Raw genomic sequence first — 27,636 nt, 5'->3', positions numbered from 1 at the left:
TAGTTTACAAGGACCGGCCAGCGGGCCTGGGCCGTGTATAAATAGGAGCCGCGCGGACCACGTGCTCCTTTCGCAGCGCAGCCGCCATCATGGAGGGACCGCGGACACAGACCGTTAAACTAGCTCGGGTAAAGCAGAGCTGCATGCCACTCTGGCCTAGACCCTCAGCGGTGGAGGTGGAGGTGGAGGTGGAGGTGGAAATAGGGAAGGGGACAGTGATAGACCCCCCTGGCTAAGACCACCGGCGGCGGGGGGGGGGGGGAAATAGGGAAGGGGACAGTGATAGACACCCGCCTGAATCCCCACGGGCTCCTTGGGGAATCTGGACGGACCGTTTTCAAGTGGAATGGCGGTGGCCTCCCTCCCCGGGCCTAGCTTCCCTCCTGCTTCAGCCTCCAGTGGAGGGGCCACTGGCCACCCCTCCCGGGACCACCCTTATTTTGGGCGATGGAGATTCTGCCTCCGGTTCTTTATCACTGTCCCCTTCCCTATCTCCCCCTCCCCCTCCCCCCCCACTTATCAGTTCAGTGGTTGCTTTTCTCGAGTTTAGGATAGCTGATCTCCCTGGTGTTGGCCCTCCCTCGTTGAAGGCTCTGGCGTGGTTCATGCTCCCCTTGAAGACGCTGTCTGTACATTACTATTATAGTTGGAGCAGTAACTCTCAGCCTTGGTCCAGCGGTTCCTGCAGTTTCTTGATTTAGTTTCTGTAAACCGCTCCTGGAGAAAGCAGTGAACTTTTTTTAAAAAAAACCTCCTGGTTAGGTGAATGAACACAAGTTCCTAATGCTAGGCGACAGTAAGGACTGCAGATGCTGGAAGCCAGATTCAATGGATGTGAAGCTGGACAAGCACAGCAGGTTAGACCGCTTCCGAGGAGCAGGAAAGTCAATGTTTTGGCCAGAAGTTTCTAATATTCTTGTAATTTAGGTTTGATAGAAACTGCAGGCTGGATTTATGTTGTCAGTGTATAAAAGTGTTTGGTAAGGGTTGTAGACAATAACACATGGTATAAGGGTCACATTATGGATGGCAGATTTTTGAAAGAATAACAGTATGTATAATTGAGATTTTTATAACTAGCAGTGTGTGACCAGTAGAATCTTATAGGGGTCTGTGTGCAACCACGTCTTGACTAATAGGCAGTTTTGCCTTGTTTAATGATGTAAAAGCATTGGAGACCATTCTGAGGAGGTTTATAAGACTGTTACCTGGAATAAGTGGGTGGTGTTATAGGATATGTCAAGCTGGTTTCTGCTGCATTAGACTATACAAGATTCTGGTTTGACAAAATAGATGCGTTCTTGTCCTTTCTAGACAAGGTTTTTTCTCTTGTAACTTTGGAACACCCTGCCTCAGAAGCTAGTGGTCACTGTTTTTTAAGATGATCCTTAGTGCAAGTGGATCAATGGTCAAAAGGAATGTTGAATTTGAAAGCAAATGGAACACTGGCTGTCTTCTTGAATGGGGAAGTGGGCTTGAGGGGCAAAATTGTCTGCTGTTCCAATTTTCTGTTGTTACACTAGAAAATTGGTTATTTCAAGTTGCAAATGCCATGATCTTAGGCTCTATATCAAATTAATTCTCAAATGAAGTTATTGTCTAAAAATAATAGCACTTTCAATACTCCAGGCCAATAAAATTCTAAACAAAAAAAAACTGAAACTGGGGATTGTGATATAGCTGGTGCAACTTCCCAAGTGTCATGGCTTGTCTGGCCTGGTAGACTGACACTTGTATATGTACCATTGCTACATTCATTAATGGCTGTATATGAGAATGTGGAGGTGACTTGAGAAGTTGAGGTTGTGAGCTTTTGAAGAAAAGGTTTGAGTAAATGCAATAAAGTTAGTTGATGCCTCTCTGCCAGGGTAAGGTTAGAGCGGTGGCGGAGTGATATACTGATGTTGAAGCTGGATTGTTGAAAGACTTTCTAAACTAATTAAATTTTTTGTATTCTGTTCTGATAGTGGTCCGTCTAAATCTACTGCCTGAGTGGGCCTATTGATTGTGTACGTCAAATGGATAGTGATGTGGTTCAGTGGTTAGCACTGCTGCCTCAGTGCCATGGACCTGGGTATGATCCCGGCCTTGGGTGACTATCTGAAGTTTGTACATTGTCACTGTATCTGCATGGGTTCCTGCCAGGTGCTTCAGTTTCCTCCCACAGTCTGAATATGTGCAGGTTAGGTGGATTGGCCATAGTAAATTGCCTGTAGTGTCCAGGGGTGTGCAGCCCAAGTGGGTTTGCCATGGTAAATGCAGGGTTATGGGGATGGGTTGGGTCTGGGTAGGGTGCTCTTCCGATGGTTGTGCAGGCTCAATGGACCAAATGGTCTCTTTCTGCACCATGGGAGTTCAGATTCTTGACATATGCATAGCTCTCAGCTAGCAACTTGCTAAGGTGATCTTTTTGGTCATAGGTTACCAAAGTTCTTGGAAGGACTGGCTCACAGGGACAATGTACTCAGGTAAGGAATCTGTTATGCAGTATCAGTGATTTCTTTAATGTGAGACTGTCTGTAACCCCCAAAAAGACTTGTATGATGACATGATTCCAACTGAGGATGATAATGGCTAAAATCAAGTCTCAGAATGAGAACTGATTTGGGTAAGTTTAATTTTTGTAGCTAATAGTCATTTGTCACAGATGTTCTTTAATAACAATGCAAACTTATTTGGCAAAAAGGAAATAGCTATATGTAGAAGAAACTTGGGTTTTAATAAGAAGTGAACTTTCAACCTATTTTATGATTCTACTAGAAGTATAATAAACAACATGGAAAACATGAACAGGAAAAGGCTAAAATTTTGAGCCTTTTCTTGTTAAGTTCAAAATAAACTAATTGCCTTAATGTAGTTACTCTCTGTCAAACTCTGTAGTGTAACTATTTCATCCATTAACACCACAGGCTGGTCAGATGCCTGATGTCATGTCTTCTCAGAAATGGTGTATTTAGGTTGTCTGTGACTTTTAACCTTTTCTTAAAAAGCAAACTTCACAGGATTAACCCACAAACAACTGCCTGTATTTTGAAATCAAAGTTCAAAAAGATATTTTCCACAATAGATTTGTCTTCAGGCACAGGTTAAACCAAGAGTCCTGCATTAAAGTTCATGTGAATTGGCCTGAAGTTGGATGTGTTGCATGTTGTGAACATCTTAGAAGCAAGAACTGCAACAGTGAGGGTCCCTCTAATGGGCCACTGGGTTTTGTCAACTGGTTAACATCGTTGCAGTGTATCCAGGAATTTGAGTCCCACTGGGTGATAACTCCTGGCAGCAAGCTCTAAATGGGTTTTAATGTACAGCTGTCTTCCTGCATTCTCCAGTTAATTGCCATTATGGCATGACCAAAGAATTTTGTTGTGTTGCTGCTGAGTCAGTTCCTCCATTTTAATTGTTTGATTTATCTGTAGGTCCGCGTGGAATTTATGGATGACAGCAACCGTTCCATCATTCGAAATGTGAAAGGGCCAGTCCGTGAGGGAGATGTACTCACACTTTTGGAATCTGAGCGTGAAGCAAGAAGATTACGATAAAAGGTAGCCCCTTGATTTTTAATAAAGATGTTTATTGCAGCAGTTTCTACGTTCTTTCAGTGGTAAAATGAAAATTCCAATATATGGTTGAGTGAGCTCCCAGACATTCCTGTTGCTATTCTCTAAGCTTTTGGAAAGAATCTTTAGCTATTACAACTTCTGTTTCTGAAGTGTAAATATTAATGTGATTTGCTATGATTGGGTGGTAGGAAGGTTTATATTCCATAGAGTCCCTACAGTGTAGAAACAGGCCCTTTGGCCCAACAAGTCCACATCGAACCTCGGAGCATCCCACCCAGACCCATCCCCCTGTAACCCACCTAATCTACACATCCCTGAACACTCTGGGCAATTTAGCATGGCCAGTTTACCTAACCTGCACATCCTGGATTGTGGAAGGAAACCGGAGACCTGGAGGAAACCCCCACACACACGGAGAGTGTGCAAACTCCACGCAGTCGTCTGAGGATGGAATTGAACCCACGTTGCCAGCACTGAGGCAGCAGTGTTAACCACTGAGCCACCATGCTGCCCTTAACTGGGACTTAAGGTCCTGCTGTAATGACCAAACAAAGAGCTGCACATCAGAAGCTAACAAGGACTAGTGTGAAATGTGGACAATCTGAAAGCAAATTTTAATAACAGAGCTGAACACAGTTATACTTTTTGTATCAGTTGTGTAACTGGCTTTGTCCTCAATACTAGAAGCTCTTTCAGAGAGCAGAGTTCAAGTAAGAAGAGATGCTGTCTGCTGGTGTATTATCTGTGACTGAAGTAACTTGGTTTTACCATGCTAGAGTAGATTTTTAAAGAAAAATTGGCCTGACCAAGTACAGGTTTAGTTTGATGCATCTCCACCTGCAGACTTGAGTTCAAGTCTCATTACTATATTAGAACCTAATTTTGAATGGTATGCTTGAAGGATGTTGTATTGTCCTTAATACATTATGCCATTGCCTGGATGGATGAGCAACTAGAGTTCTGGTGCCTCTTTCTCATTGGAGATTAACTGGTCCCTTATCTGAGTTTGAGATTTTGCTATTAACAAATTGTCACATTGACACTAGAAAATAATTATCCTAAAATAATTTGGAATGTTATAACAACATGTAAAATAAATGCAGGCTCAGTCTTTTCCTTGGGGGTTGTTTTCATAGTGTCATAGAATCCCTACAGTGTGGAAGCAGGCCTCTTGGCCCATCGAGTCCACGCTGACCCTCAAGAGTTTCCCACCCAGACCTGTCCTATCCCTGTAGCCTTTCACTTCCCATGGCTAATCCACCAAACCTGCACATCTTTGGACTGGGAGGAAACCAGAAACCCACGCAGACATGGAGAGAATGTGGAGTTTGTGTATGGACAGTTGCCCAAGGTGGAATTGAACCTGGGTCCCTGGCACTGAGGCAGCAGGGCTAACCACTGTTTTTGATCTTGGATGACAGTGAACAGGGGAAATTATAGGCTTAGGGTTAGCCTTGTCTTGCTGGGGGCTAATTTCTTGCAATCTTAGCAAGAAGTGTGACTGAATGCTCTCAATAGCTCAGAGCCAGCCAAGTCTCTGAAGTATAAATCTGAATCTAATGGAAATTTTTGAAGCAGTGATGTGGAGGAGTATTGTCCACCTCAGTCCCAGGTCAAAAATCACACTACACCAGGACTATAACCTGGTGTTGTGTGATTTGACCTTTTGAAGCAGTATAATGGATAAGTAACATGTAATTTTGTGAATTCCTACAGGCTTCCAGCTGGCATTTAAAGTTCCTCAGACTCGGCTAAATTTGAAGCTTGAGGAATTAAAGACAAAATTATTGACCCATTTACAAAATAGGTAAAGTGGAAGGAAAACAGTGGGGCTCATTGGCAGGCTGAGCACTCTGGTGTCCCTTGATCTGTATTGGGACTGTGACTCATCAGTCATGATAGGAGCATTGTAAGCAGTGTAGATGGAAGTTTAAAATCTGAGGTATATTAATGAGTTAGGTAAATGTAAGTCTGCATAAATTCTTTAAATTTAATGAGGTGTTGCAGCAACTGCCCTTGCCTTTCATTGTGTAAAATAGATTTAAAAGGGCTTAAATTGAGAATTTAACACTCAGCAGTGATAGCTAATTCTTGAAAACTACTGACAAAGGATATCAAAAGCATATGCATTTCACTTAGTAGCCATTTAAGATGGCAATATTACTACTATGCATTCAAACCCAGATTCCAGAACTGCTTTGGTAGAGAAAATTCAAGTCAAATTAACAGTTCCTGAGATTTGAAGATTCTAGAATTGTTATTTTTACATGTTGTCTTCCATCCCAAATCCTTTATCAATAACAAACGAGTTCTTGATACTTGCCAGGGAAAAAAGCATGTTATTCATTGTTTGTGATAAATCCAACTAACTACTTACCTTCCTATCTGAAGTCTTTTAAAAAGATAAAGCTTTCATTCTTGTGTTAATACAAATGTGGATTAAAATTAGGACACTTAGCCCTTTAAGTCTGCTCTCCCATTCAATAGGATCTTGACTGATCTGATTTTAACCTGAACTCTAATTCCTGCACATTCTTGAACCTTTGAGATGGTAGGAACTGCAGATGCTGGAAAATCTGAGATAACAAGGTGTAGAGCTGGATGAATACAGCAGGCCAAGCAGCATCATAGGAGCAGGAAGGCTGACGTTTCAGGCCTAAACCCTTCATCTGATGAATGGTCTAGGCCTGAAACATCAGCCTGCCTGCTGTGTTCATCCAGCTCTACACCTTGTTACCTTGAATCTTTCTTCCCCCTCTACGGTCAAGAATCGACATGCCTTTACCGTTTAAAATATTCTGCATTTACTGCCTTTTGAGGAAAGGCATTCCAAAGGCTCTTAGGTCTAAATGTTTCCTCCTCAGTTTTAAATCAATGCTTTGCTAAGTCAGACCATCTGGAAGCAACCTTTCAATATCCACTTGAAGTTGAAGTCACCATGACTCTTCTAAACTTCATGTGGGATACTTGCCAAGCTTGTCTAACCTTTCCTCAAAGGGCAGTCTGTTCATTCCTGGTTCATTTACTTGGACAAATGTTACACTTGGAAGTTCCTGGCTATTGTTAAAAACTTGGTTTTCAACTTCTGCCTGTCTTGGTGGGAACTCAACATGTTTAAGGATGCTTGTTGTGCATTGGTAGAGTCTTACCTCTGAATTAGGAGGCCCTGATTAAAGTCCCAGAGGTGTGCCATACATCTCTGAACAAGTTGATTAGCAAGTGTACAATTTTCAAGAGTTTCTAGCATGGTTCTGTATGAAGTATGGCAACAAACAACTTTATTTTTGCTCTTGATGCTTAAATTATTGAAGATGTTGTAATTGATTATTTTTAGTGTAGTTAACAAATGCTTTGGTCAGCTAAAAATAGCAGACTTGAATGTTTTGATTTGCTTCCTCAGTCTTAAAGTCTTACCTGAAACATCTGATAATGCATCTGATGGGAGGTTCATATGAATAATTGCTTCTAGAGTTGTAATTTTCTGAAATCAAAGCTGTGTTCAAGAGCTCCATGCAGCTGAGTTGTCATCAGATGTGAGGCCACCTTTTGTAACAATTATGAAGGTGCATAATTACTTTCTTACCAATTACCTTTGTATAGGAAGTTTAGGTGGATAAGCCTCTTCATGGTATAGACCATTTGGTCTGGCAGGTCTGTTTGTGCTTAATGGGTAGGAGGAGGCTTACTTTAGCCCTGTCAAGACGTCTCTGGTTTCCTTTCTCCCTTCTGTTTACTCAGGTTTCCCTTAAGTGTATTTTTGCAGGTCATGTCAGCTCCTCATTGCAGTGGTGAGATCCATGTTCTAATTGGACTCCAGACAAATACCTTTCTCCATAATTCTCTTTCTCTAATTCCAAATCTGTCATCTGTCTAAATACTAGCCTGCTTGTGCTCTATTAATTCATATATTCCTGATGGCTATAAGCTCTGTCCTGGCATCATTCCAGTAAATCTTTTACATCTTCAATCCTTTTTATATCCACTTAGTAATATGGAGACCAAACTCTTCTCTCTTCCTGTTGGTAGTATAATCAAAGTTCAGTACAAGTTGCATAAACTCTCTCCCTTTCAATTTAATCATCTGGAAATAACTGTTTCTTGTTTATTACATAGTCTTCCATGTTTATTTTTATTTGTTTTCTTTTGCAGATCAACAAAGCTGATGCCAGTTGTGATAATTGGTTGTGGACATTTTTCACATTTTGACAATGGGATAATAAACATCTATAAATGAATAATTTTAATCTGGAGTTTGCCTATTTTTCTTCTACATACTGTTTTGTTGAAAGAAAACTTTTCATGGAAAACATGTTTCAGTATGACTTGGTTTTCTTGAACCAAAACATTGGCCCTGGACTGCATGTGAAAGGAAGAGGGCTTTTCCTGTTGACAGTGAGCTGCTTTGAATACCTCCAGTTTAGCACCAAAGTACTCTAGAACTAAGATGCTTCCTGCTCTGAACCACTCAAAACAAATGGTAAATGCCACATTTGCAATCCAAATACCCAAGTTACTAAATTGATCCTGGGAGTCTGAGGCCACGCTGCCTGGCCCAGTTTCTCAGCTTGGGATCTACTGTTCTTGAGCTGGATAAGCTCAAATCTCACTTTGAAACAGTGCAGCAGTATTGATGGCACTAGCATGTCCAGCAGAGTTGAGGCAAAAGAAATTTGGGAGTACAGAGTCAGGAGACCATGCATGAGGGTTAAACTGGATGCACTGAATCAGGTTTACATGAGAATTCAGTGTATGGCTTTGTTTATTGCACCTGAAGTGCATTAGATGTTAATTGGATTTATCAGGACCAGTAAGGTTTAAACTTCAAGTTAATGTAAAATTAGTAAAATAAAGCAAAATTAACAGGCAAAATAAAGTTAAGGCATGAAAACATATTTCAAGTCAGGAAGTGGATTTAAAAGTAGGACCTCTAAAACAATCAAGCTTTAGTCTCCTGTACTTGTGAGCATTGAAGTTAGAATTCAGTGGTTGAACATCCTGCTGGAGAGCTGGTTGCAGGGATGTTGGGGCATCTGATTTAAGGTTACTCTAGGTACATTGTTTCTGTTTTCTATAGGTCTCATGTTAAAACTGTTACGAAAACATGTAACATTAGCAAACATTTTTAATGCACAGATGGATATAAATGGTTATTTAATTACCATTGCTAAAACATAGTACAAGATGAACAAGGTTGGAAACAGAATATCCAAGGCTATTTCCTATATGGGGGTATAGGTGAGAAGGAAGTGATGTGGCACTAAATGTGTTGGATATCCTCATTAAGAAAGGGTTCTTCTATTGTATCATAGAATCTTAATTGAAGGATCAGGATGTAGAATTTGATTGGATGCAACTAAGAAACAGGCAACCAACATTGGTGCTATAAATTACCAAATTCATTTTGGACATGGTATAAATCAAATTAGGATTTCACATTAAGCTTCAAAGCAGTTTGGTCTGTTTTGTAACTAGCCTTTCTGAAGAAAGGAAAATCATAAAGGTATGTACAAGTTGTCCTGGTGGATTGGAAGAATACAAAAAGTTGACAAATGATGGGCACTGACTCCTATTTATAGAAATACTAATTTCCTAAGAATAGGAATGTATTCCTGAGGTGTAAGCTCCCAAGAGAAAGGTAAATCAACATCTTCAATTGGAAAAATTAAAGACTGCATTAACTGAAAGGAGGTGGCTGAAAAGGATGCTAGAATGTGTTGAGCCTAAGGTTTGGGAGCAATTTAGAACCAACAAAAGTGACTAAAACTTATGAAAGCAAAAAAAATTAATGCAACTTAGCCAGAATCATTTTTAAAGCTATTATAGTTTGACACTTGTGCAAAGGAAAAATTGGGACAATTAACAGCCCATTTACAGGGCAAGGTAACCAAGGGACTTGTGAAACTGAGCAGCAAAAGTAAATTGGTATTGAGGTGTACTTGGAAAAAATAGCTGGATAGAAGGGTGATTGAAATCTGGACTAGATGAGCTTTAACCCCCGAATGTAGATGTTGCTGGCAATCTCAATCTTAGATTCTGGAATGGTTCTTGGAAGGACTAGAAAGTAGCCTCTAACTCCACTACTTCAAAAGGGAGGAAGAATTGAGAACTACAGAAGTAAAATGTTGGAATCTATTATAAGGAATAAACTTTAAAATGTAAAATAAGTTCTGTTACTGAATGAATGTATGAAAGTTGACCCATGAATGACTTTATTAGGTTAATTGGGAATATGATTGTCCATTATAAAAATCATTGTTAATATAGGGATTCACATTATAAACTGCAATAGTGTACAGATCAAGTACAATGTACACTTGTGAAATATCATTGGAGTTTGAACAATCAATGGATTGATAGATTTGATATCAATAAAAGACAAGTAGTATTACAACACCAAATGTTCCAAACCAGGAATTGATATTGGTTATTGCCAGCTGTGTTGCTTGCTTCTCTGGGAAAATAGTCTCTCTCTTCCCAGCAAGACCCCACAGATTATATCTGGAAGCTGTCATGTTGAGAATGTCAAGCCATAAAACTTGTTGATAGTACTTAATGGGAAAGGAGAGCCTTATTCTAAAATATTATCTATGCATGTTTCCCAAATTAAATTTATGGCAAGACTGGCATAATGGTAATCCTGTTAATTTAGTGATCTAGAGGTCCAGGCTAATATTGTGTTCGAGTCCCACTATAGCAACTAGTGGAATGTAAAATTCAATTAGTTGTTAAAATCTGGAATTGAAAGCTAGTGGTAGTGATGACCATTAAACAATCTTTCATTTTGTCAAAACCCATCTGGTTTTGCAAAAATAATCTCTAAAAGGAAATTTCCAGCCTTCCTGATGTGGCTTAGTTATATAAATCAGATCCACAGCAATTTCTGACATGGTGCTGAAAAATAGCCACTGATCAAGAACAATGGGATATGGTAATAATTGTAAGCATTTCCATGATGTCAATTTTTCATGAAATAATCAAGTGGAATAAAATCAGTACAAATTATACAATGATTTTTACCTTCAGAACAGAAGCCAATAACTTTTTTGAATTGCCATTTGTCTTGCCTCTCTCCCAAAAGTCCCAAACAGATTTGGGTGCGATACTGCCTTGGAAATGTCTCCCTTAGTTGGGCAACCTCATCTGTTCTGCCCTTAGTAACTGAAGAGTCCTCGCTAATCTGTTTCTAATCAATCAGCAATGAGTCAAGTAGTTTTTGGTGTTGAAGTGATGTTCATTTTATACAATGTAATGTACAATCTTGGGTTAGAAATATGAGGCTTAAAGCAAATAATTAGATAATTATAGAAAATATAAACTTTAAGTCAGGTTTTTGTAGTATTTTAATATAATTTTTTTGCTTCAATATGGTTTTATTTAAAAGCATTTCTCAGGATGTTAGCAATATAAATGACAGTGAACAGCTCAGTGATACATTGTGAATAATCAATAGCCAATGCCCACTCTAAAGTGGACATCTGGTTTCAAAAAGCTATTTGTACAGAAAGAATACTACAGGATCGGAATGATGATTGTGGCTTCAAGCTCTGTGTTCTGGGCTGTAGCTGTTACCAGTTCATGGAGTGTCCTGAAAATACAAATTATCTCGATTGAAATACAGCTCACCTCATGTTGGATATTGCAGCTACTGCAAAGAGCATCACAGCTGTGGATTAAACAGCTACAATGAAATGGATAATAGAAGGGTGATCCAACTGGGAGCACTTGCTACGTTTTTACCTCTGCATGTCCCAGTGTGTTTTACAGTTAGTGAAACACAGTTTAGGAAATGCAGTAGCTAATCTAAACACAGCTAGGTCCCAAAGCAGCAATTAAATGACATGAGTATTGGTTTAGGCATTTCTCTGTCCCTTTTCAGATAGAACCATGGGTTCTGAAAGGACAGACATCTTATCTGAAAGCTGGCACCCTGACCAGCATAGCACTTCCTCAATACTGTCCTGTAATGCCAGCCTAGCTAATAGCAGAAAATCTCTAAAATAGGATTTGAACCCACCATCTTGTGTCTCAAGAGAACCAACTGAGCCATGGCTCCCATGTAATTGTACCTTGGCAGAGCTGCCACTGGCAGTTGAGACTAGTATGAATAAGGCTAGAGTCTAGTTTCTTGAATGTTCAAAACTGAGGTACAAAACTAGCATCAGAACTAAGATGTCAATGACCGCTTTAGGACAAACCTGATGGATCTTTCAGTCAGGAGAAGGCCACAGGAATAGACAGCACCAAAGGCTAAGAGGCAAATGGATAAAAATCAGATCAAAAGCATTTAACCTGTTCATGCTGCAGCATGTCAGAGCTGGGAACGTACAATTTGACATAAACAGAAAATGCTGAAGAAACTCAACAGGCTGAGCAGTATCTGTGGAGAGGAAATACAAATAATGTTTCCTGCAACACAGAGGGTTAAATTTTATTTCTGTTTTGATATCAGATCTCCAGCATCCACTATATTTTGCTTTTGCATCTGTACTGATTGCACAAGTTAGCTATCCAGCTCCACACTGTGTTAGCTATCTAATGTTGTCTGGAGTGAAAAACTGCTGGGATTTTCTCAATGACTTGTAGATGTCAAGCACAAATGTAAGGCATTTGTTACCTGCTCAAGGGCTACATTATTTGATGTCAGGAACAGGGTTCAATCAAGCAGAGCAAATATTCTCCCAGCATCAATGAGGGAAGGTATTAGACAAAGGTAGGACAATAGCCCAAACTATCTGGCACCACCATCCTGCAATACTGTTAAAAGTGCTGAGTTAGAAAATTTTACTGACCAACAATGGTGGCTTGAAGTTCATGTGTGCATAGAGTAAGACAGCGATGTCCTTGTTATTGGCTTCCAGGGCTACAGACAGTGCATTACTGCCATCCTATGGGAGCACAGACAACAACAGATATGGTTACCACTTTGTCCATAGGCAATAAATACAAACCACTGAAAAATGCTGAATATGCAAAGCATGTTAATATGAAGTATGGGCAGAAGTAAACCATTCAGCTCCTCATGACCGCTCTGCCATTCAATAAGATCTTGGCTAATCTGTTTGTGTTCCAAATTCCACGTTCCCATTAATCCCTGATCACCTTTAATTTCTCTGAGCCCAACAAGAATCTATCTACCTCTAAAAAATATTCAACGACCCCCATCTCACTGCTTTATGAGATAGGATCTGTCCATATTCGTAACAGCCGAGTATGTCTGCCCCAAAGAATTGAGGTTGGACAGGATGTTGGTGAAGCCTCTTCTGGAGTACGGTGTGCAGTTCTGGTTGCCCTGTTGTAGGAAAAATATTATTAAATTGGAAATAGTGCAGAAAAGATTTACCAGGATGTTGTTTGGAATGGAGTGTTTCAGTATGAAAATTGGCTGGATGGGCTGGAACTTTTTTCCGTGGAGCGTAGGAGGTTGAGGGGTGATGTTATAGAGGTTTATAAAATCATAAGGGGCACAGATATGGTGAACAACAAAAATCTTTTCCTTAAGATGGGAGTTCAAAACTAGAGGACATATTTTTAAGGTGAAAGGGGAACATTTTATAAAGGACACAAACGGCAACTTTTTTTACAGAGTGGTTCATATGTGGAATGAACTGCCAAAGGAAGTGGTGGATGAAGGTACAGTTACAACATTTAAAAGACATCTGGATAAATAGGAAAGGTTTGGAGGGATATGGGACAAATGCAGGCAGGTGGGACTAGTTTAGTTTGGGAACGTGTTTGGCTTGGTCTAGTTGGACCGAAAGGTATATTTCCATGCTGTATGACTTTATAACTGGAAGCTGAAGAGAAGGTAATGAAGAGCAGGAGGTAAATGTGAACAGCCAGACATCTTTTTAAAAACTATCTCAACAAACAAGTAATACAGTGATTTGCATATGCAAAGGTGAAAGCTGATGTCATTGCTCAGTGACGGAAAGATCCAGTCTCAAAGATGGAACTGTGTGTTTAGAAAACGTCTTTTTTTTATTATATAACAGCTAATACACAAAGCAGACAAATGGAGGCTGGCCTCCCCTCATTCCTGGCACAGGCCTTCCATCATTACCACTCCTAGCACTGGCATTTGTCCCTGCTCTAGAAGGGGCCTCTATCACTGCCTTCACTCCCTGGGTTCAGCCTCGTCTCCCTTGCCCCCAGACTCTGCCTCCCTTTCCCCAGCTTCTGTCTTCCCTTTCCTCAGTCTCTGCCTCCTTTTCCTCGGCCTCTCATCAGTAGCTCATGCAATGATGTTGATAGTATTGCAAACGGCAGACAGTGACATAATTGGCGCACAGAGTCATAGAGGGTTACAGCACAGAAAAAGGCCTTTCGGTCTGTGCCAGTCAAAAACTGTATGTGTCATGCACACACAATGTGCAGTTGTTTCCTACACCATGTCCTGTCACATCCAGCTGATGTCATGGGCCTTCTCTGTGTGCAGACCATTTTGATGTCATGGATCATCATCCCAAACTAATAAGCCAGTCCCACCTGTTCCAGGTGTGTAATAACATCTCTAAACAGGTTGACTACAAAATATTTTGTCCGGGAATCATAATCTTAAAGGAAAGTTAAATGGAACTTTTGCTTTAAAAGAAATCCATTAACTCAGTGGCAGGCGTCAGCATTCCTGAGCCAACACACTAATTAAGAAGCATCTCATTACCTTTCTAGATGCTGATAGAACTGGTGTGTGTTTGTTTTTAACCCATTTTCCATATTTCTGCTGCACTTTCGAAATTAAAATGGAACTCGTGTTTAACAAATCTGTTTTGTGGATCTTTTGAAGTTGCACTCACACAGCATTAAGGTTTCACACAAAAGATTATTGCATAAGATTGGAGCTCATGTGAGTGAGGCTCATATATAGCTTATAAATATTCACAACGATTGGTAAATGCACTGAAAACAAATTCTAAATAAATGGGACATTTTCAGACTGGCAGGCTATAATCTGCAGACTACCAGGTGGATCAGTAAAGGCCTCAGGATACCGGCTTGTGTGGAGTTACTTCAATGGGAAGGTAAGTTGCAAGGGGATATGAAGGGCGGCACGGTGGCTCAGTGGTTAGCACTGCTACCTCACAGCACCAGGGACCTGGGTTTGATTCCACCCTCGGGTGACTGTCCGTGTGGAGTTTGCACGTTCTCCCTGTGTCTGTGTGGGTTTCCTCCGGGTGCTCCGGTTTCCTCCCACAGTCCAAAGATGTGCAGGTTAGGTGGATTGGCCATGCTGAATTGCCCATAGTGTTCAGGGATGTGTAGATTAGAGGGATAGGTCTGGGTGGGATGCTCTTTGTGTCGGTGTGGACTTGTTGGGCCGAAGGGCCTGTTTCCACACTGTAGGGATTCTATGATTCAGCTATTTACCTAGATGAGGGGCCCAAGTGCAAAGTATACAAGTGTTCTGACAATACAAAAGTGATTGTAATGAGGTCAGCTAGCTGGACCTCTTAAAATATGAGTTCCCTGATTGGAGATGCTAATCTGATCAAATCAGGGAGTCCCAGCTGACAGATATAAACAGAAGTGTCAGAGGTTCTGTTCACTCTGAGATCTGGCTCTGAGGGAGTGCATCAGTGTCTAGGATTTTCCACTTGTAAATAAAGGGTGACTTGGCGACAGGATACCGGCTTGTGTGGAGTTACATCAATGGGAAGGTAAGTTGCAAGGGGACATGAAGAGGCTGTGAATGGATATAAATATGTTAGTGGTCTAGGATATGGTAGAGGGAGTGTAATGTGGAGAAGTATGAAGTTACCCACTTCCGTAGGTAAAGTAGCAGAGCAGAATGTTATTTACATGGTGAGAGACAGGAAAATGCTGGTATTCAAAGGAATTATTCTGCATAGGAATTACCGACAGTAAGCATTTAGGTACACCAAGCAATTCTCACAGAAAATGGCATGTTGGCCTCTATTACAAAGGGTTTGGAGTTTGAGTTAAGTTTTACAAGTCAGTGGTGAGACTTCAGGTGGAGTACCATTTAGAATTTGGATCTTAGCTAAGGATGGATAAACCTGTCTTGGCGACAGTGCACAAGGTTCACAGACTTGGGAGATTTGTTCTATGAGAAGAAATTGTATAAACTAAACCAATATTCCATAGAAGAATGAAAGGCGATTTCATCGAAACATAAAATGATTAAGTAGCGTGACAGCACTTATGCTGGCAGTTTACCATTCCTTGCTGGGCATTCTACAACTCAAGGTTATGATGTCAGAATAAAAGTTGATCATTGTAGAGTATGAAAAGGAGAAATTTATTTATTCAAAGCATAGTGAATCTTTGGAATTCTTCTTCCCAAAGGGTTGTGGATTCTCAGTCATTGAGCATGTTCAAGATAGCAATCAGTGGATTTTGGGTTCAAAGGATTTGTAGACAGGTGGCACTGAGATAAAAGATCAAACATAATCTCATTGAGTGACAAAGCAGACTTAAAGGGCAATGAGGTCAACTTCTGCTCCTATACAAATGTATATGACTAAACATATAGACGTTATTCCTAGCTTTTGACTTTTATTTGTTTACCTTTGAATTAAAGATATCAATATTCAGTTCAGAGTCAGCCAAAGTGTCAGAGCCCTGAGTGCTATTTGCTGATGTTAGTATTCAAATAAAAATAAAGTACTGTGGATGCTGGAAATCTGAAATAAATACAGAAAGTGCTGGAGAAACACAAACAGAAGTTGCTAGAAAAGCTCAGCAGGTCTGGAAACATCTATGAAGAGAAATCAGAGTTAACGTTTCGGGTCCGGTGACCCTTCCTCAGAACTGATGGTGGCTAGGAAAGTGCCAGTTTGTGTGCAGAAGATAAGATGGGGGAGGGGGTAAGGAGTAAACGATAGGTGGAGATTGTGCCCAAAGAGAAAGAAGAACAGTTGGACAGACAAAGAAGTGGATAACGATCTGGCTAGAAGGGTGAATAGCTGTTAGTGGGTACTGTTAGTGACTAACAATAGGTAGTGTGTAATGGCAGACTATGTGATAACAAGGCCTGGTGTGTGGGGTAGGGGGCTAGGACCTGGGAGAGTTCAGGCCCTAAAATTATTGAACCCAATATTGAGTCCAGAGGGCCGCAGGGTCCCCAAGCAGAAAATGAGGAGTTGTTCTTCCAGGTTGCACTGAGCTTCGCTGGAACACAGCAACAAGCCGGAGACAGAGATGTTAGCCAGGGAACAGGGTGATGTGTTAAAGTGGCGGGCAACTGGAAGTTCAGGGTCTTTTTTGAGAGCAGAACGTAGATGGTCTGCGAAGCAGTCACTCAGCCTATGCTTTGTTTCCCCAGTGTACAAGAGACCACATTGTGAGCAGCAAATGCAGTAGACTAGATTGTATGAAGTGCAGGTCAAGTGCTGCTTCACCTGGAAAGTATGTTTGGGCCCTTGGATACTGAGGAGGTAGGAGGTAAATTGGCAAGTGTTACACCTACAACGATTGCAAGGGAAGGTGCCGTGGGGCTGTGGGGGGGGTAGGTGGGGTGTTGGGAGTGAAGATAGATTGGATCAGGGTGTCCCAGAGGGAACCATCCCTGTGGTAGGTGGAGAAACTCAACGGGTCTGGCAGGATGTGTGGGGAAAGAAAAACAGATTTACCATTGTGGGTCCAATATGACTCTTTTTTGGACGTGAAGAATCGTACAGGACTCAAAATGTTAATTCTGTTTCTTTCTCCACACATCCTGCCAGACCTGCTGAATTTCTCCAGCACTTTCTGTTTTTATTGCTCATATTACCAGATTGTTTTGGTAATGAAAAATATTTGAGACAGATTCTCTGGGTGTTTGTGACTGAAATGTTGTGCAATTCCACCTGTGGAATTATTGCAATTTGTTCAACAACTTGTACTGTACATATTTTACATTGCAAGTGTTGATGATGGGCAACTCCAAATACAAGTTACCAGCAGCTACACTACCACCAAAGCCTTTTGGTGTCCCCACTACACTGTGTCAACCATCATTCAGCAGAGAATCAGTCAGGTCACCAGTGGGTGAAGTTTCCTAAAATATACGAGATAGGTTACAGCTAAAATTCCTCTATCATGCAATCTTCCACAAGTCAGTGCAATTGAGCAACATATAGGATTATAATTGTGTTTTGTTTCCTTTAAAATGCTTCCCTTGATGAATTTAAGGATGGTAACCTGGTGCAATTTTGTGATTGCAGTTGTAAGTGGGTTAATCATCAATTATTATTTTAAATCACTGAAGATGACTGGAAAAAAATACTAAACCATTTGCTAATCTTATTGGTGTGCACTTTTCTGATTAATGTAAATCTTTTTGATTTAAAAACATTTTCAAGTCCGCCTTCAAGTACCTGTGCATTGAGACAAGAAGTGTAATTTGCAGAGTCTCCCTGAACCACTGCAATCAGTGGACAATTTAAATTGGGGCCATTATTAGTTTTGTAAATGGAATCACAAGTCTTTCTGGGCTTAACTCATGTTAAATTCACTGATGTTTGCAACTTATTTCACTAGTAGGCAAGTTGGGCTACATAGGGATCCTCTTGGCTCTCATTTAGCTTCGCTTAATACACATTTATGAGCAGATGTCTTGGGATTCAATTCATTGTGATTTTACTGTAGTTCAGATCTCAGCACTGATCCCCACGGCACTCCCAACCCAAAAATGACCCTATTCATGTCTACTTGCTGTCTCCTGCTAGCCAACCAATGCTGTACCTATGCTATGTTACGTTACATCGTGAACTGTAATTTTGTATAGCAACCTTTGATGTGCCACATTATTAAGTGCCTTCTGCAAATCCACAGTTTTCCACATTTCTTGTTACTTCCTCAAAGCATTTCTACTTCACAAAACCATGCTGAGTCCCACAGGATTGCACCGTGATTAATGTTTCGAGGGCCCAATGGCTCACAGTGGATGCGTCCCCTCTTCCACCATTGGGATCATTGTACTAAGGACAGGGATGGGAAGATAGATGGCAGACAAGCCACTTGCTGTATTTAACCTGTCCCTTCCACCCAGCGCTCACCCACTGCCTTCAATCCTGCAGGTGGTGTAGTGTTAATTCTGTTTCCACATCACTGAATTCCCTCTTCCTGTTGAATTTCTCATTCCAATCCCCAGCTGGTGAGTTGCCTGTCAGCAGACAGGAAGATCATTGAAAGAACAGTATGCAGATCAGAGTGTCCCATTGTTGCTAAATCAAAGGGTGGCCTTTTTCTGCACATTTTTTCAGCTAATCTTTTTTTTGTTATTGCTTCAGGAGCACAAGGCTCAGTGGCGACTCTGTATAAAACTTACATTATCACTCAATGAGATGTCACAATCCGGCTGGTCCAGAAGCACCTTCACAATCTCTGCCCGACCATGCTCACAGGCACACATCAGTGCAGTGGAGCCCTCGTTGTCCTGACTGTTAACATCAGCTCCACAGTCCAGCAAGGCCTTCACCATCTCAATACGTCCGTGACTGACTGCCAGCATCAAGGCTGTCTGACCGGCCTAGAGGAAAATGAAAAACACTCTTCAATTTCAGTCTCTTCTACCTGGCCTCGAAGGTCAGTCTCACAAATGAGAACTCCCTCCATACAAACCCTGCTAAATATCTGCCAATGTAGTCATGCACAAGAACCAAACCAAAACCAGTTATTGTAATTAGTTGCAGCAAGTCTGACAGTATCTGAGGAGAGAGAAGGAGTTAATGCTTCAGGCTGATGATCTGAACTTGATGATCCTGAAACATTGCTTTCTCCACAGAGTTGCCAGAACTGCTGAGTATTTCCAGAACCTTCCGTTTTGATTTCCATTTTCCAGTGCCTGTGGTATATAGCATACTGAATAGGGTACAGACCCTCTCTGATCACTTATATTTAGGATGCACTGCAGCAACCATTATTCCTTCATCAAAAGCTTCCAAACCTGTGACCCCTACAGCCTACAATTTCCCCTCTAATACACACACCATCCTTGACTTGAAACAATAATGCTGTTCCTTCATTGTCATTAGGCCAAAATACTGGAACTTACAGGACTGCGAATATATGTTACCTCCGTGGTTCAAGAAGGCAGCTCATACGACAGCTCACAGCTCAATTAATACTGGCCCAGCAAAGTGACACCCACATCCCATGAATGAATGAATCAATTAAATAAACAGTTGGACTGCAGCTCAGGCTAAGAGCTATAGAATGGATTTAGAGCCATTTAAATTTACTTACAATACTTTAGGCCACAATTTAATTCATAACTCTACTGTCAGTGTTTAAGGAATAGAAAGTGATTAATTATCAGGTTTTTTAAAGCCTTTACTCCAGTTGAATTTCATTTCTGTCCAATGTCAAAATTCACTCATTAATATTGGACCTGGATCAGTAGGAGTTACACAAAGTTGTGTGGCAGTCTCCAGCTCCTATCCAGATGGGAGTCAAGAAGCTGATAAACTCTGAGTTATACATTCCATCCCTTTGAAGTTCAATCAGAAGCAATGTAAATCATCTGTAACTTTGACAATTGCAGCTGACTGTCACTGATCCATACAATTTAAAACACATGACAGTTTTACTAGCTGGGGGTATATCGATAACCTTTGAAGTTATAATACATAATAAGGAAAAAAACACTTCTTTCTTTCGGAACATAGAACATAGAACATTACAGCGCAGTACAGGCCCTTCGGCCCTCGATGTTGCGCTGACCTGTGAAACCAATCTGAAGCCCATCTAACCTACACTATTTCCATTATCTTCCATATGTTTATCCAATGACCATTTAAATGCCCTTAAAGTTAGCAAGTCTACTACTGTTGCAGGCAGGGCATTCCATGCCCTTACTACTCTCTGAGTAAAGAACCTACGTCTGACATCTGTCCTATATCTATCACCCCTCAATTTAAAGCTATGTCCCCTCGTGCTAGCCATCACCATCCGAGGGAAAAGGCTCTCACTGTCCACCCTATCTAATCCTCTGATCATCTTGTATGTCTCTATTAAGTCACCTCTTAACCTTCTTCTCTCTAACAAAAACAGCCTCAAGTCCCTCAGCCTTTCCTCATAAGACCTTCCCTCCATACCAGGCGACATCCTGGTAAATCTCCTCTGCACCCTTTCCAATGATTCCACATCCTTCCTATAATGCGGCGACCAGAACTGTATGCAATACTCCAAGTGCGGCCGCACCAGAGTTTTGTACAGAACAAGTAAATCAAGATAACACAATATCTTCCTGAAGTTCCTACAGATGTAAAGCAATCACCTTTTTGATAATATAATCCAAAACAACGTAATTTAATTGTTTAGGAGAAAATTACTGCAGATGCTGGAATCGGTACTGAAAAGAACAAATGCTGGAGATCAGAGATAGTGGGAACTGCAGATGCTGGAAAATCTGAGATAACAAGGTGTAGAGCTGGATGAACACAGCAGGCCAAGCAGCATCAGAGGAGCAGGGAAGCTGAAGTTTCGGGCCTAGACCCTTCTTCAGAAATGGGGGAGGGGAAGGGGATTCTGAAATAAATAGGGAGAGAGGGGGAGGCGGATAGAAGATGGATAGAGGAGAAGATAGGTGGAGAGGAGACAGACGGGTCAAAGAGGCGGGGGTGGAGCCAGTAAAGGTGAGTGTAGGTGGGGAGTTAGGGAGGAGATAGGTCAGTCCAGGGAGAACGGATAGGTCAAGGGGGCGGGATGAGGCTACTAGGTAGGAGATGGGGGTGGGGCTTGAGGTGGGAGGAGGGGATAGGTGGGAGGAAGGACAGGTTAGGGAAGCGGGGACAAGCTGGGCTGGTTTTGGGATGCGGTTGGGGGAGGGGAGATTTTGAAGCTTGTGAAGTCCACATTGATACCATTGGGCTGCAGGGTTCCCAAGCGAAATATGAGGTGCTGTTCCTGCAACCTTCGGGTGGCATCGTTGTGGCCCACCTATCCCCTCCTCCCACCTCAAGCCCCACCCCCATCTCCTTCCTACTAGCCTCATCCCGCCCCCTTGACCTGTCCGTCCTCCCTGGACTGATCTATCCCCTCCCTAACTCCCCACCTACACTCACCTTTATTGGCTCCAACCCCGCCTCTTTGACCTGTCTGAACTCCTTTCCAACTATCTTCTCCTTTATCCATCTTCTATCCAGCTCCCCCTCTCTCCCTATTTATTTCAGAATCTCCTTCCCCTCCCCAATTTCTGAAGAAGGGTCTAGGCCCTGCTCCTTTGATGCTGCTTGGCCTGCTGTGTTCATCCAGCTCTACACCTTGTTGTCTCAAATGCTGGAGATCACAAGGGTCAGACAGCATCCATGGAGAGTAAACAAGCTGAAGTCAGCTCTGATGAAGAGTCATCTAGACTCGAAATGTTAGCTTGCTGTCTGACCCACTGTGATCTCCAGCATTTGTTGTTTTCAGTAATTTAGTTGTGTCCTGGTTAGTTGTTTCTGTTTATTTGCTAACTAATTGTATATGTTGTGAAAAATTGTTAGGTGCCTGCACAGAAAATTGTGAATAATATTCTTTGTTATTGAGGGAAAGCAAGTTCGCAAATTACAACTCATAATGATATTGACAATCTATAGACTTGTCTCTGTGTCAGACTATGATTGAATAACTTTGCACATATTGTTTGAGATTTTGTGTGCATCCTGATCAAGGAAATTGATAAACCATCTGGAAATAAGAAAATCCAGGACATCATATTGATCTTTGAAAATTGTTCTCACGTTGGGATCACTGTCAGGAAGGCTGCCATTAATTGTTCAGCTCTGAAAGGGGTTGTCATGAAAGGCTTTTTTACATCACTGCAGGGAGTGTGGTGTAGGTGCTCCTCAGAGCTAGTGGAGCCTGCAGGTTTCTCACTGGAACATCCCTGAACAGGAATAGAAGCAGGTCATCATCTCTTCCAAGGAGTCGTCTATGGGAAGAGGAGAGTGGGTGCTCTCAATATGCTGTAAGGAGGAAATGCTAGGATTTAACCCAGTGATAATGAACAAATCCATCGCTGTGTCATCTCTGCAATTCCAGAACAAAAATCAAGACCGGAAGCGCTGTATGAATTCTATGAATTATTGAGTACTTCAAGTATCATAACATTCAAAGATATGGGACAAGTGCAGGAATTTAGGATTAGTGCACATTTAGTTGTAGTTATCTTGGTGCAGACTCAATGGGCCAAAGGGTCTTTTCTGTGCTGCATGAATCTATGAATCTGTTGGGAGTGTCACTACTACACTTAGTCCTGTGGACTGTGAATGAACTGCTGAGGGCAAATAGTGACTGGGAACTCTTTGTGTATCCAGACTTCTCAGCTTCAGATGGAGAATCACTAACAAGGTTAGACACCAGCTACACAGGCAGATCCTGAGCAACACGCTAAGGAACAAGAATTCAATTGGAAATGGAGATTAAGGAGGATTAGGATCAACTAAGAATGGATTACCTGGGCCTCCCAAAGGGAAGGTCCGATGGCAAAGAATCACGGAAATCTTCTGTTTGAAGTTTCCCAACATTTGATGGTAAGAAAACTCATGAGAATTAGACAACCCCGAGTTAACATGATGGGGGCACAATGAAGCACCCTTACTGGTGCTACAGGATGGAAGGACCAAGCTTTCCAATGGTTTGATTTTATACAAACCACACCGACAGATATCTGTGACCAGTGTTCAAACCTGTGCAGACAAGGCTATGCAATCAGCTTATGTTTGGCCAGCCTTTTCTCAGAAATTACATTTCATATTTAAATCCTGAACAAGTTGGTTTCCAAATAGATCTAGTGGTCATTTATTACTCAAAATTAGGGATCACATGGTAACGGGAGCCTGAGTGTGTGTGGACTACCTGAGCAGCAGGGTGCTGTGCTCAAACATCATGACTACATTCCATTTAACTGTGTGAGAGACTGGGATACTTGTGTGTCTAGATAGCGTACATGTGTACGTGCCTTTCTGTGTACACATGCAGGTTTGCATTTACATCTGAGTGTATATCTAGGTTGGCATGTATCTATCAATTCTACCCATATGGATAGGTTTGAGTGTATAGATTGGTTTGTGGATGTCTGAGTTAGGACTTATTCAGTAGGATTGTGTGCATAATTTATGAAGAGTTGATGCAAAGATTTAAGGAATCAAGAATCTCAGTTCATTATTTATCCAACTCAGTGGTATGCTCCAGTCACAGTTATAGGACAGTAATTTATGAGATGCATTTATTAAAGTGAGAATGGCCTGCATGACTTCACCACTAAGCTTAGATTTCTTTTTAGGAAGGAGCTCTATTTTGCATTTCATGTTAGTTTCACACAGGTGTACCACTGCCTGAGATCGTTTTGCCATAGTTAAATAGGGGTCCGTTCAGTTATTAGACCTTCCTGGTGCCTCAAATATATGTAAATATAGTCTTGCACAAGTAAGAAATGCCTTTGGTTTGTTTGTTGGATAGAGTCAAACTTCAATGTTTGTTTGTTCCTTGACATACTGCTGTACGGAGCCAAACTGCTTCAGTGACTATGTATGTATATAAAGATATTTTTATGAATAAAGTATATTTTCGAAATAAAATAAGATTCATGCAAATATACTTTGTGCCAATGTTAATTTCCGCCACCGGTATTCACCTGACTGGCTTTGGCATTGACGTTTCCCAAACTAAATAATTGCTTCACAACATTCATCTCCGCATCAGTCTCCATTGCAGCCAGTGCAGCGAGCATGATCGCAGTGTAACCTGCCTTGTTCTGCCAGTCAACATTACAGATAGCTGAAAAATATACAAAACAAAACAAGACACCTGATTGGTTGGCTCAGCAAGAAGAAGACTATAGATACTGCAAATTCCACTGGCACTGCAGGAACAAATGTAGGATACAGGAATATCCTTTTGCACATCAGAGTAGACAAACAGGAGGCTGGAAGAACACAGCAAGCTAGGCAGCATCTGGAGGAGGGGAGAAGTCAACATTTCAGGAAGAAGGGTAATACCCAAAACATTGACTTCTCCTTTCCTCCAGATGTTGCCTGGCTTGCTGTGTTCTTCCAGCCTCCTGTTTGTCTACCTTGGATTCCAGCATCTGCAGCTTTTTTGTCTCTGCACATCAGAGTACCCATTGTAGCCAGGAATCATTTTTATTGTGTCTTTAAATCCAGTACCTGAAGCAATAACAACTGCTAGATGCAAATATTGTCCCATTAGAGAAGAGGGAAGATTGCTTCAAGTTAAGTAAGCTACTCACTCATCAGCTATTACATTCTGTGCTAACCTTTCAGTCTCTTCCAAAAACACACACACAAACCTTTTTATTTCTTTCCCAATTTATTGATCTTTCAATAACATTATACCATTCAGGAGAGAGATATTTTGGGAACTATTTTAGATGGCAGCTAGGAACAACCCCACCACACCTCCTGCAGCCCATTTTAACCCACACATGCCCATGCTATACACACTGGCACTAAACCCACACCTGCATTACACCCCATTTACCTGCCGCCAACACATAACCCCGCATTCACCTACCCACATCCACATCCACCATTCAGACCTGGCCTGGTGCATTAAACCCCATCTACCAGCCCCCACCCAAAAACCCTGCATACACCTACCCACATCACCACATTTCCCATTCACCTGCCCTCACCCACATACACCCATCCACTTGCCCTCACCCTCACTCTCACCCCTGTCCCTGTGCTTCTCCCTCATGCTTTCATTAGTGAACACCAGGCACTGAGCTCACCTGTGTCCAGCAACAGCTTGACAATCTGGAAGTTGGAGTGAGAGACACAGTAGTGCAGGGCTGTGTTGCCATTTCCATCGGACAGGTTGACAACATGTTTCAGGATAGCTGGTGACATCTCTGCAAAGGCCATGAGATAGTCAGCTACGACTTGGGGTGAGGCTGACTTCTGACTGGAGACTCTGAACCACTCCTGCTGGATTGCATTCAAACTCGACATCTGCAAACACACAAGAGTATCCAGGATTGCAGCTTTTGCCTTTCAGCCCACCATACTGCCAACTGCTCCTCCCACCCAGAGCCTAAGGCCCAGAGCTGGGAACTGGAGCCAGCTGGCCACACGTTGCTACATCATTCCCAAACGAACCCACCCTGAATATCAACTGCTATCAGATCGAGTCTGTGTCAGCCCAGAGCAGCTAACAACCGGAAAATAAACATCTTGGATTAATCTTCACTTGAGATTTTAGTTGCTGGAAAATACGAAAGGAACATTAATAGCAAGGGGGATGTAGATTTGACTCTGGGAGTTGTTAAAATTGACACAAGTGTTTGGTGTCTGGAAGCAATTATCAATGCACTAAGGCTTAATGTTAGTGCAACCCCCTCATAAACTGCTGATCATATTTAAATGAGACAATTTCAATGAGATTTTCATTGGAGCATCCCAGAATTCTTGAACATTGCCATTGAAACAGGGCAAAGAGCAAACGACAACTCAAGGGACTCAGGAAAACTCAGGCATACAGATAGTGCACACAATCTTCCTAGCCACTCCCATACCTCCACTGCATAGCTGCCTTAAATTGGACATAGGATATATGTTGAAATCACACATTCCAACATGCGAAAAATCTTTCCTGTGAGTTTCAAACCCACATTCGCCCACATGCCTGCCCAGATCTTGTCTCTGGATTATCATCAGGAATAATACCTCTGGGAGCACAGCAAAGAGCAGCTCGTGATGGAGATTGAGCTGGACTTCAGTCTCTGGAGTTGAGCTTTCCGATAATGTGTTACAAGCAAATGCCTGTGGCTGGGACAAGTGCCAGTTCCAAGAAAAAGACAGGAAACTGCATCTGCCCTTCATCTGAGATACTAAATAAAGACAGACAGAGAGCGAGAAGTCCTCCAAAATGTCAGGTGCAGTAATATGGAAATACTTATATTTCCATAGCACTTTTGAGATGCAGTATCAAAAATGTTGAAACTTAGAAACATACAAGCCATGTTCACACAGCAAGATCTCACAGATGCCAAATGAGATAATGGTCAGATAATCTGTTTCAGCAACACATTTGGAAGGATAAGGACCAAGGCACCTGGGAGAGCTCCCTGGCTCTTAAACATAATGCATCCATCCTTGTACATCCATCTTAATGTCTTATCTGATATGTAATGTCTCCAAGTACAACATTCCCTCAGGTTTCTTTCTTTATTCTTGTATGGATGTGGGCATTGCTGGAAAGCCAGCTTTCATGCCCATCCCTAATTGCCCTTGAACTGAATGACTTGCTGGACCATTGCAGAGAACAGTTAATAGTCAACCACATTGCTATGGGTCTGAAGTCACATGGAAGCTGGAAGGATGGCAGATTTCCTTCCCTAGAGGTCATATTTGAGACAAGAATTAGTGATGGGTTCACAGTCAACATTACAAAGACTACCTCTTAAATCTAGAATTTTAAAAAAAATCACTTCCACCAGTTACCATAGTGGGACTTGAACCAGAGTATTACCCTGTCTTGCAAATCCAGCAACATCACCACCATCTGCTCATCAGCTGCTCCAGCTCATGTGATCTCTCCCAGAGTTATCACCCTGGAACAAAAACAAAGTTGCTGGAAAAGCTCAGCAGGTCTGGCAGCATCTGTGGAGGAGAAAACAGAGTTAACGTTTCGGGTCCAGCGACCCTTCCTCAGAACTGATGGTGGCTGGGAAAACGTCAGTTTATATGCAGAAAATAGGGAGGTGAGTGGGATAGGGGGTAAACGATAGGATAGAGCCCAAAGAGAGAGAAAGACAGTTGGACAGACAAAGGAGTTGCTAACGATCAGGCTGGGAGAGTGAATAGTTGTTAATGGGGACTGTTAGTGACTAACAACAGGGGGTGTGTAATGGCAGGCTATGTGGTAACAAGGCCTGGTGTGTGGGGTGGGGGGCTGGGACATGGGAGAGTTTAGGCCCTAAAATTATTGAACTCAATATTGAGTCCGGAGGGCTGTAGGGTCCCCAAGCGGAAAATGAGGTGTTGTTCCTCCAGCTTGCGTTGGGATTCACTGGAACACTGTAGCAAGCCAGAGACAGAGATGTTGGCCAGGGAGCAGGGTGGTGCATTGAAGTGGCAGGCAACAGGTAGTTCAGGGTCTTTTTTGCGAGCAGAACGTAGATGTTCTG

The 27,636-nt window shown here is 41.9% G+C and overlaps 2 protein-coding genes across 3 annotated transcripts in view; one reads left to right on the top strand and one right to left on the bottom strand.

The window, feature by feature from the left end:
• The first annotated feature begins 38 nt into the window (after nt 1-38).
• rps28 (ribosomal protein S28) lies at nt 39-7,804 on the top strand. The gene is made up of 4 exons (XM_020522428.2): nt 39-128; nt 2,421-2,468; nt 3,417-3,542; nt 7,710-7,804. The coding sequence occupies exons 1-3, from the start codon at nt 90-92 to the stop codon at nt 3,537-3,539; spliced, it is 210 nt and encodes a 69-aa protein (XP_020378017.1). The 5' UTR covers nt 39-89; the 3' UTR covers nt 3,540-3,542; nt 7,710-7,804.
• Nucleotides 7,805-10,882: 3,078 nt separating this feature from the next.
• Nucleotides 10,883-27,636, bottom strand: part of LOC109922394 (KN motif and ankyrin repeat domain-containing protein 1-like) — a 63,279-nt gene continuing 46,525 nt past the window's right edge. For both annotated transcript variants that reach the window (XM_048613980.1, XM_048613979.1), the window contains 5 exons: nt 25,240-25,459; nt 24,121-24,263; nt 18,829-19,029; nt 12,350-12,445; nt 10,883-11,145 (listed from right to left, as the gene is read on the bottom strand). In XM_048613980.1, coding sequence (XP_048469937.1) covers nt 11,134-11,145; nt 12,350-12,445; nt 18,829-19,029; nt 24,121-24,263; nt 25,240-25,459 — 672 coding nt within the window. In that variant the 3' untranslated portion in view covers nt 10,883-11,133. The remainder of the gene's footprint in view (nt 11,146-12,349; nt 12,446-18,828; nt 19,030-24,120; nt 24,264-25,239; nt 25,460-27,636) is intronic.

Source organism: Rhincodon typus, chromosome 29 (genome assembly GCF_021869965.1).
Source record: "Rhincodon typus isolate 14 chromosome 29, sRhiTyp1.1, whole genome shotgun sequence".
In the NCBI taxonomy this organism is placed as follows: domain Eukaryota; kingdom Metazoa; phylum Chordata; class Chondrichthyes; order Orectolobiformes; family Rhincodontidae; genus Rhincodon; species Rhincodon typus.
The sequence above is the reverse complement of the archived record's forward strand: the minus strand, read 5'-3'. Positions and strand labels throughout refer to the sequence as shown.

Coding starts and splice junctions, on each gene's coding strand:
- rps28 (XM_020522428.2), top strand. CDS start 90: ATGGAGGGACCGCGGACACAGACCGTTAAACTAGCTCGG. Junction 129..2,420: donor AGACCGTTAAACTAGCTCGG/GTAAAGCAGAGC, acceptor TTTTGGTCATAG/GTTACCAAAGTTCTTGGAAG. Junction 2,469..3,416: donor CACAGGGACAATGTACTCAG/GTAAGGAATCTG, acceptor ATTTATCTGTAG/GTCCGCGTGGAATTTATGGA.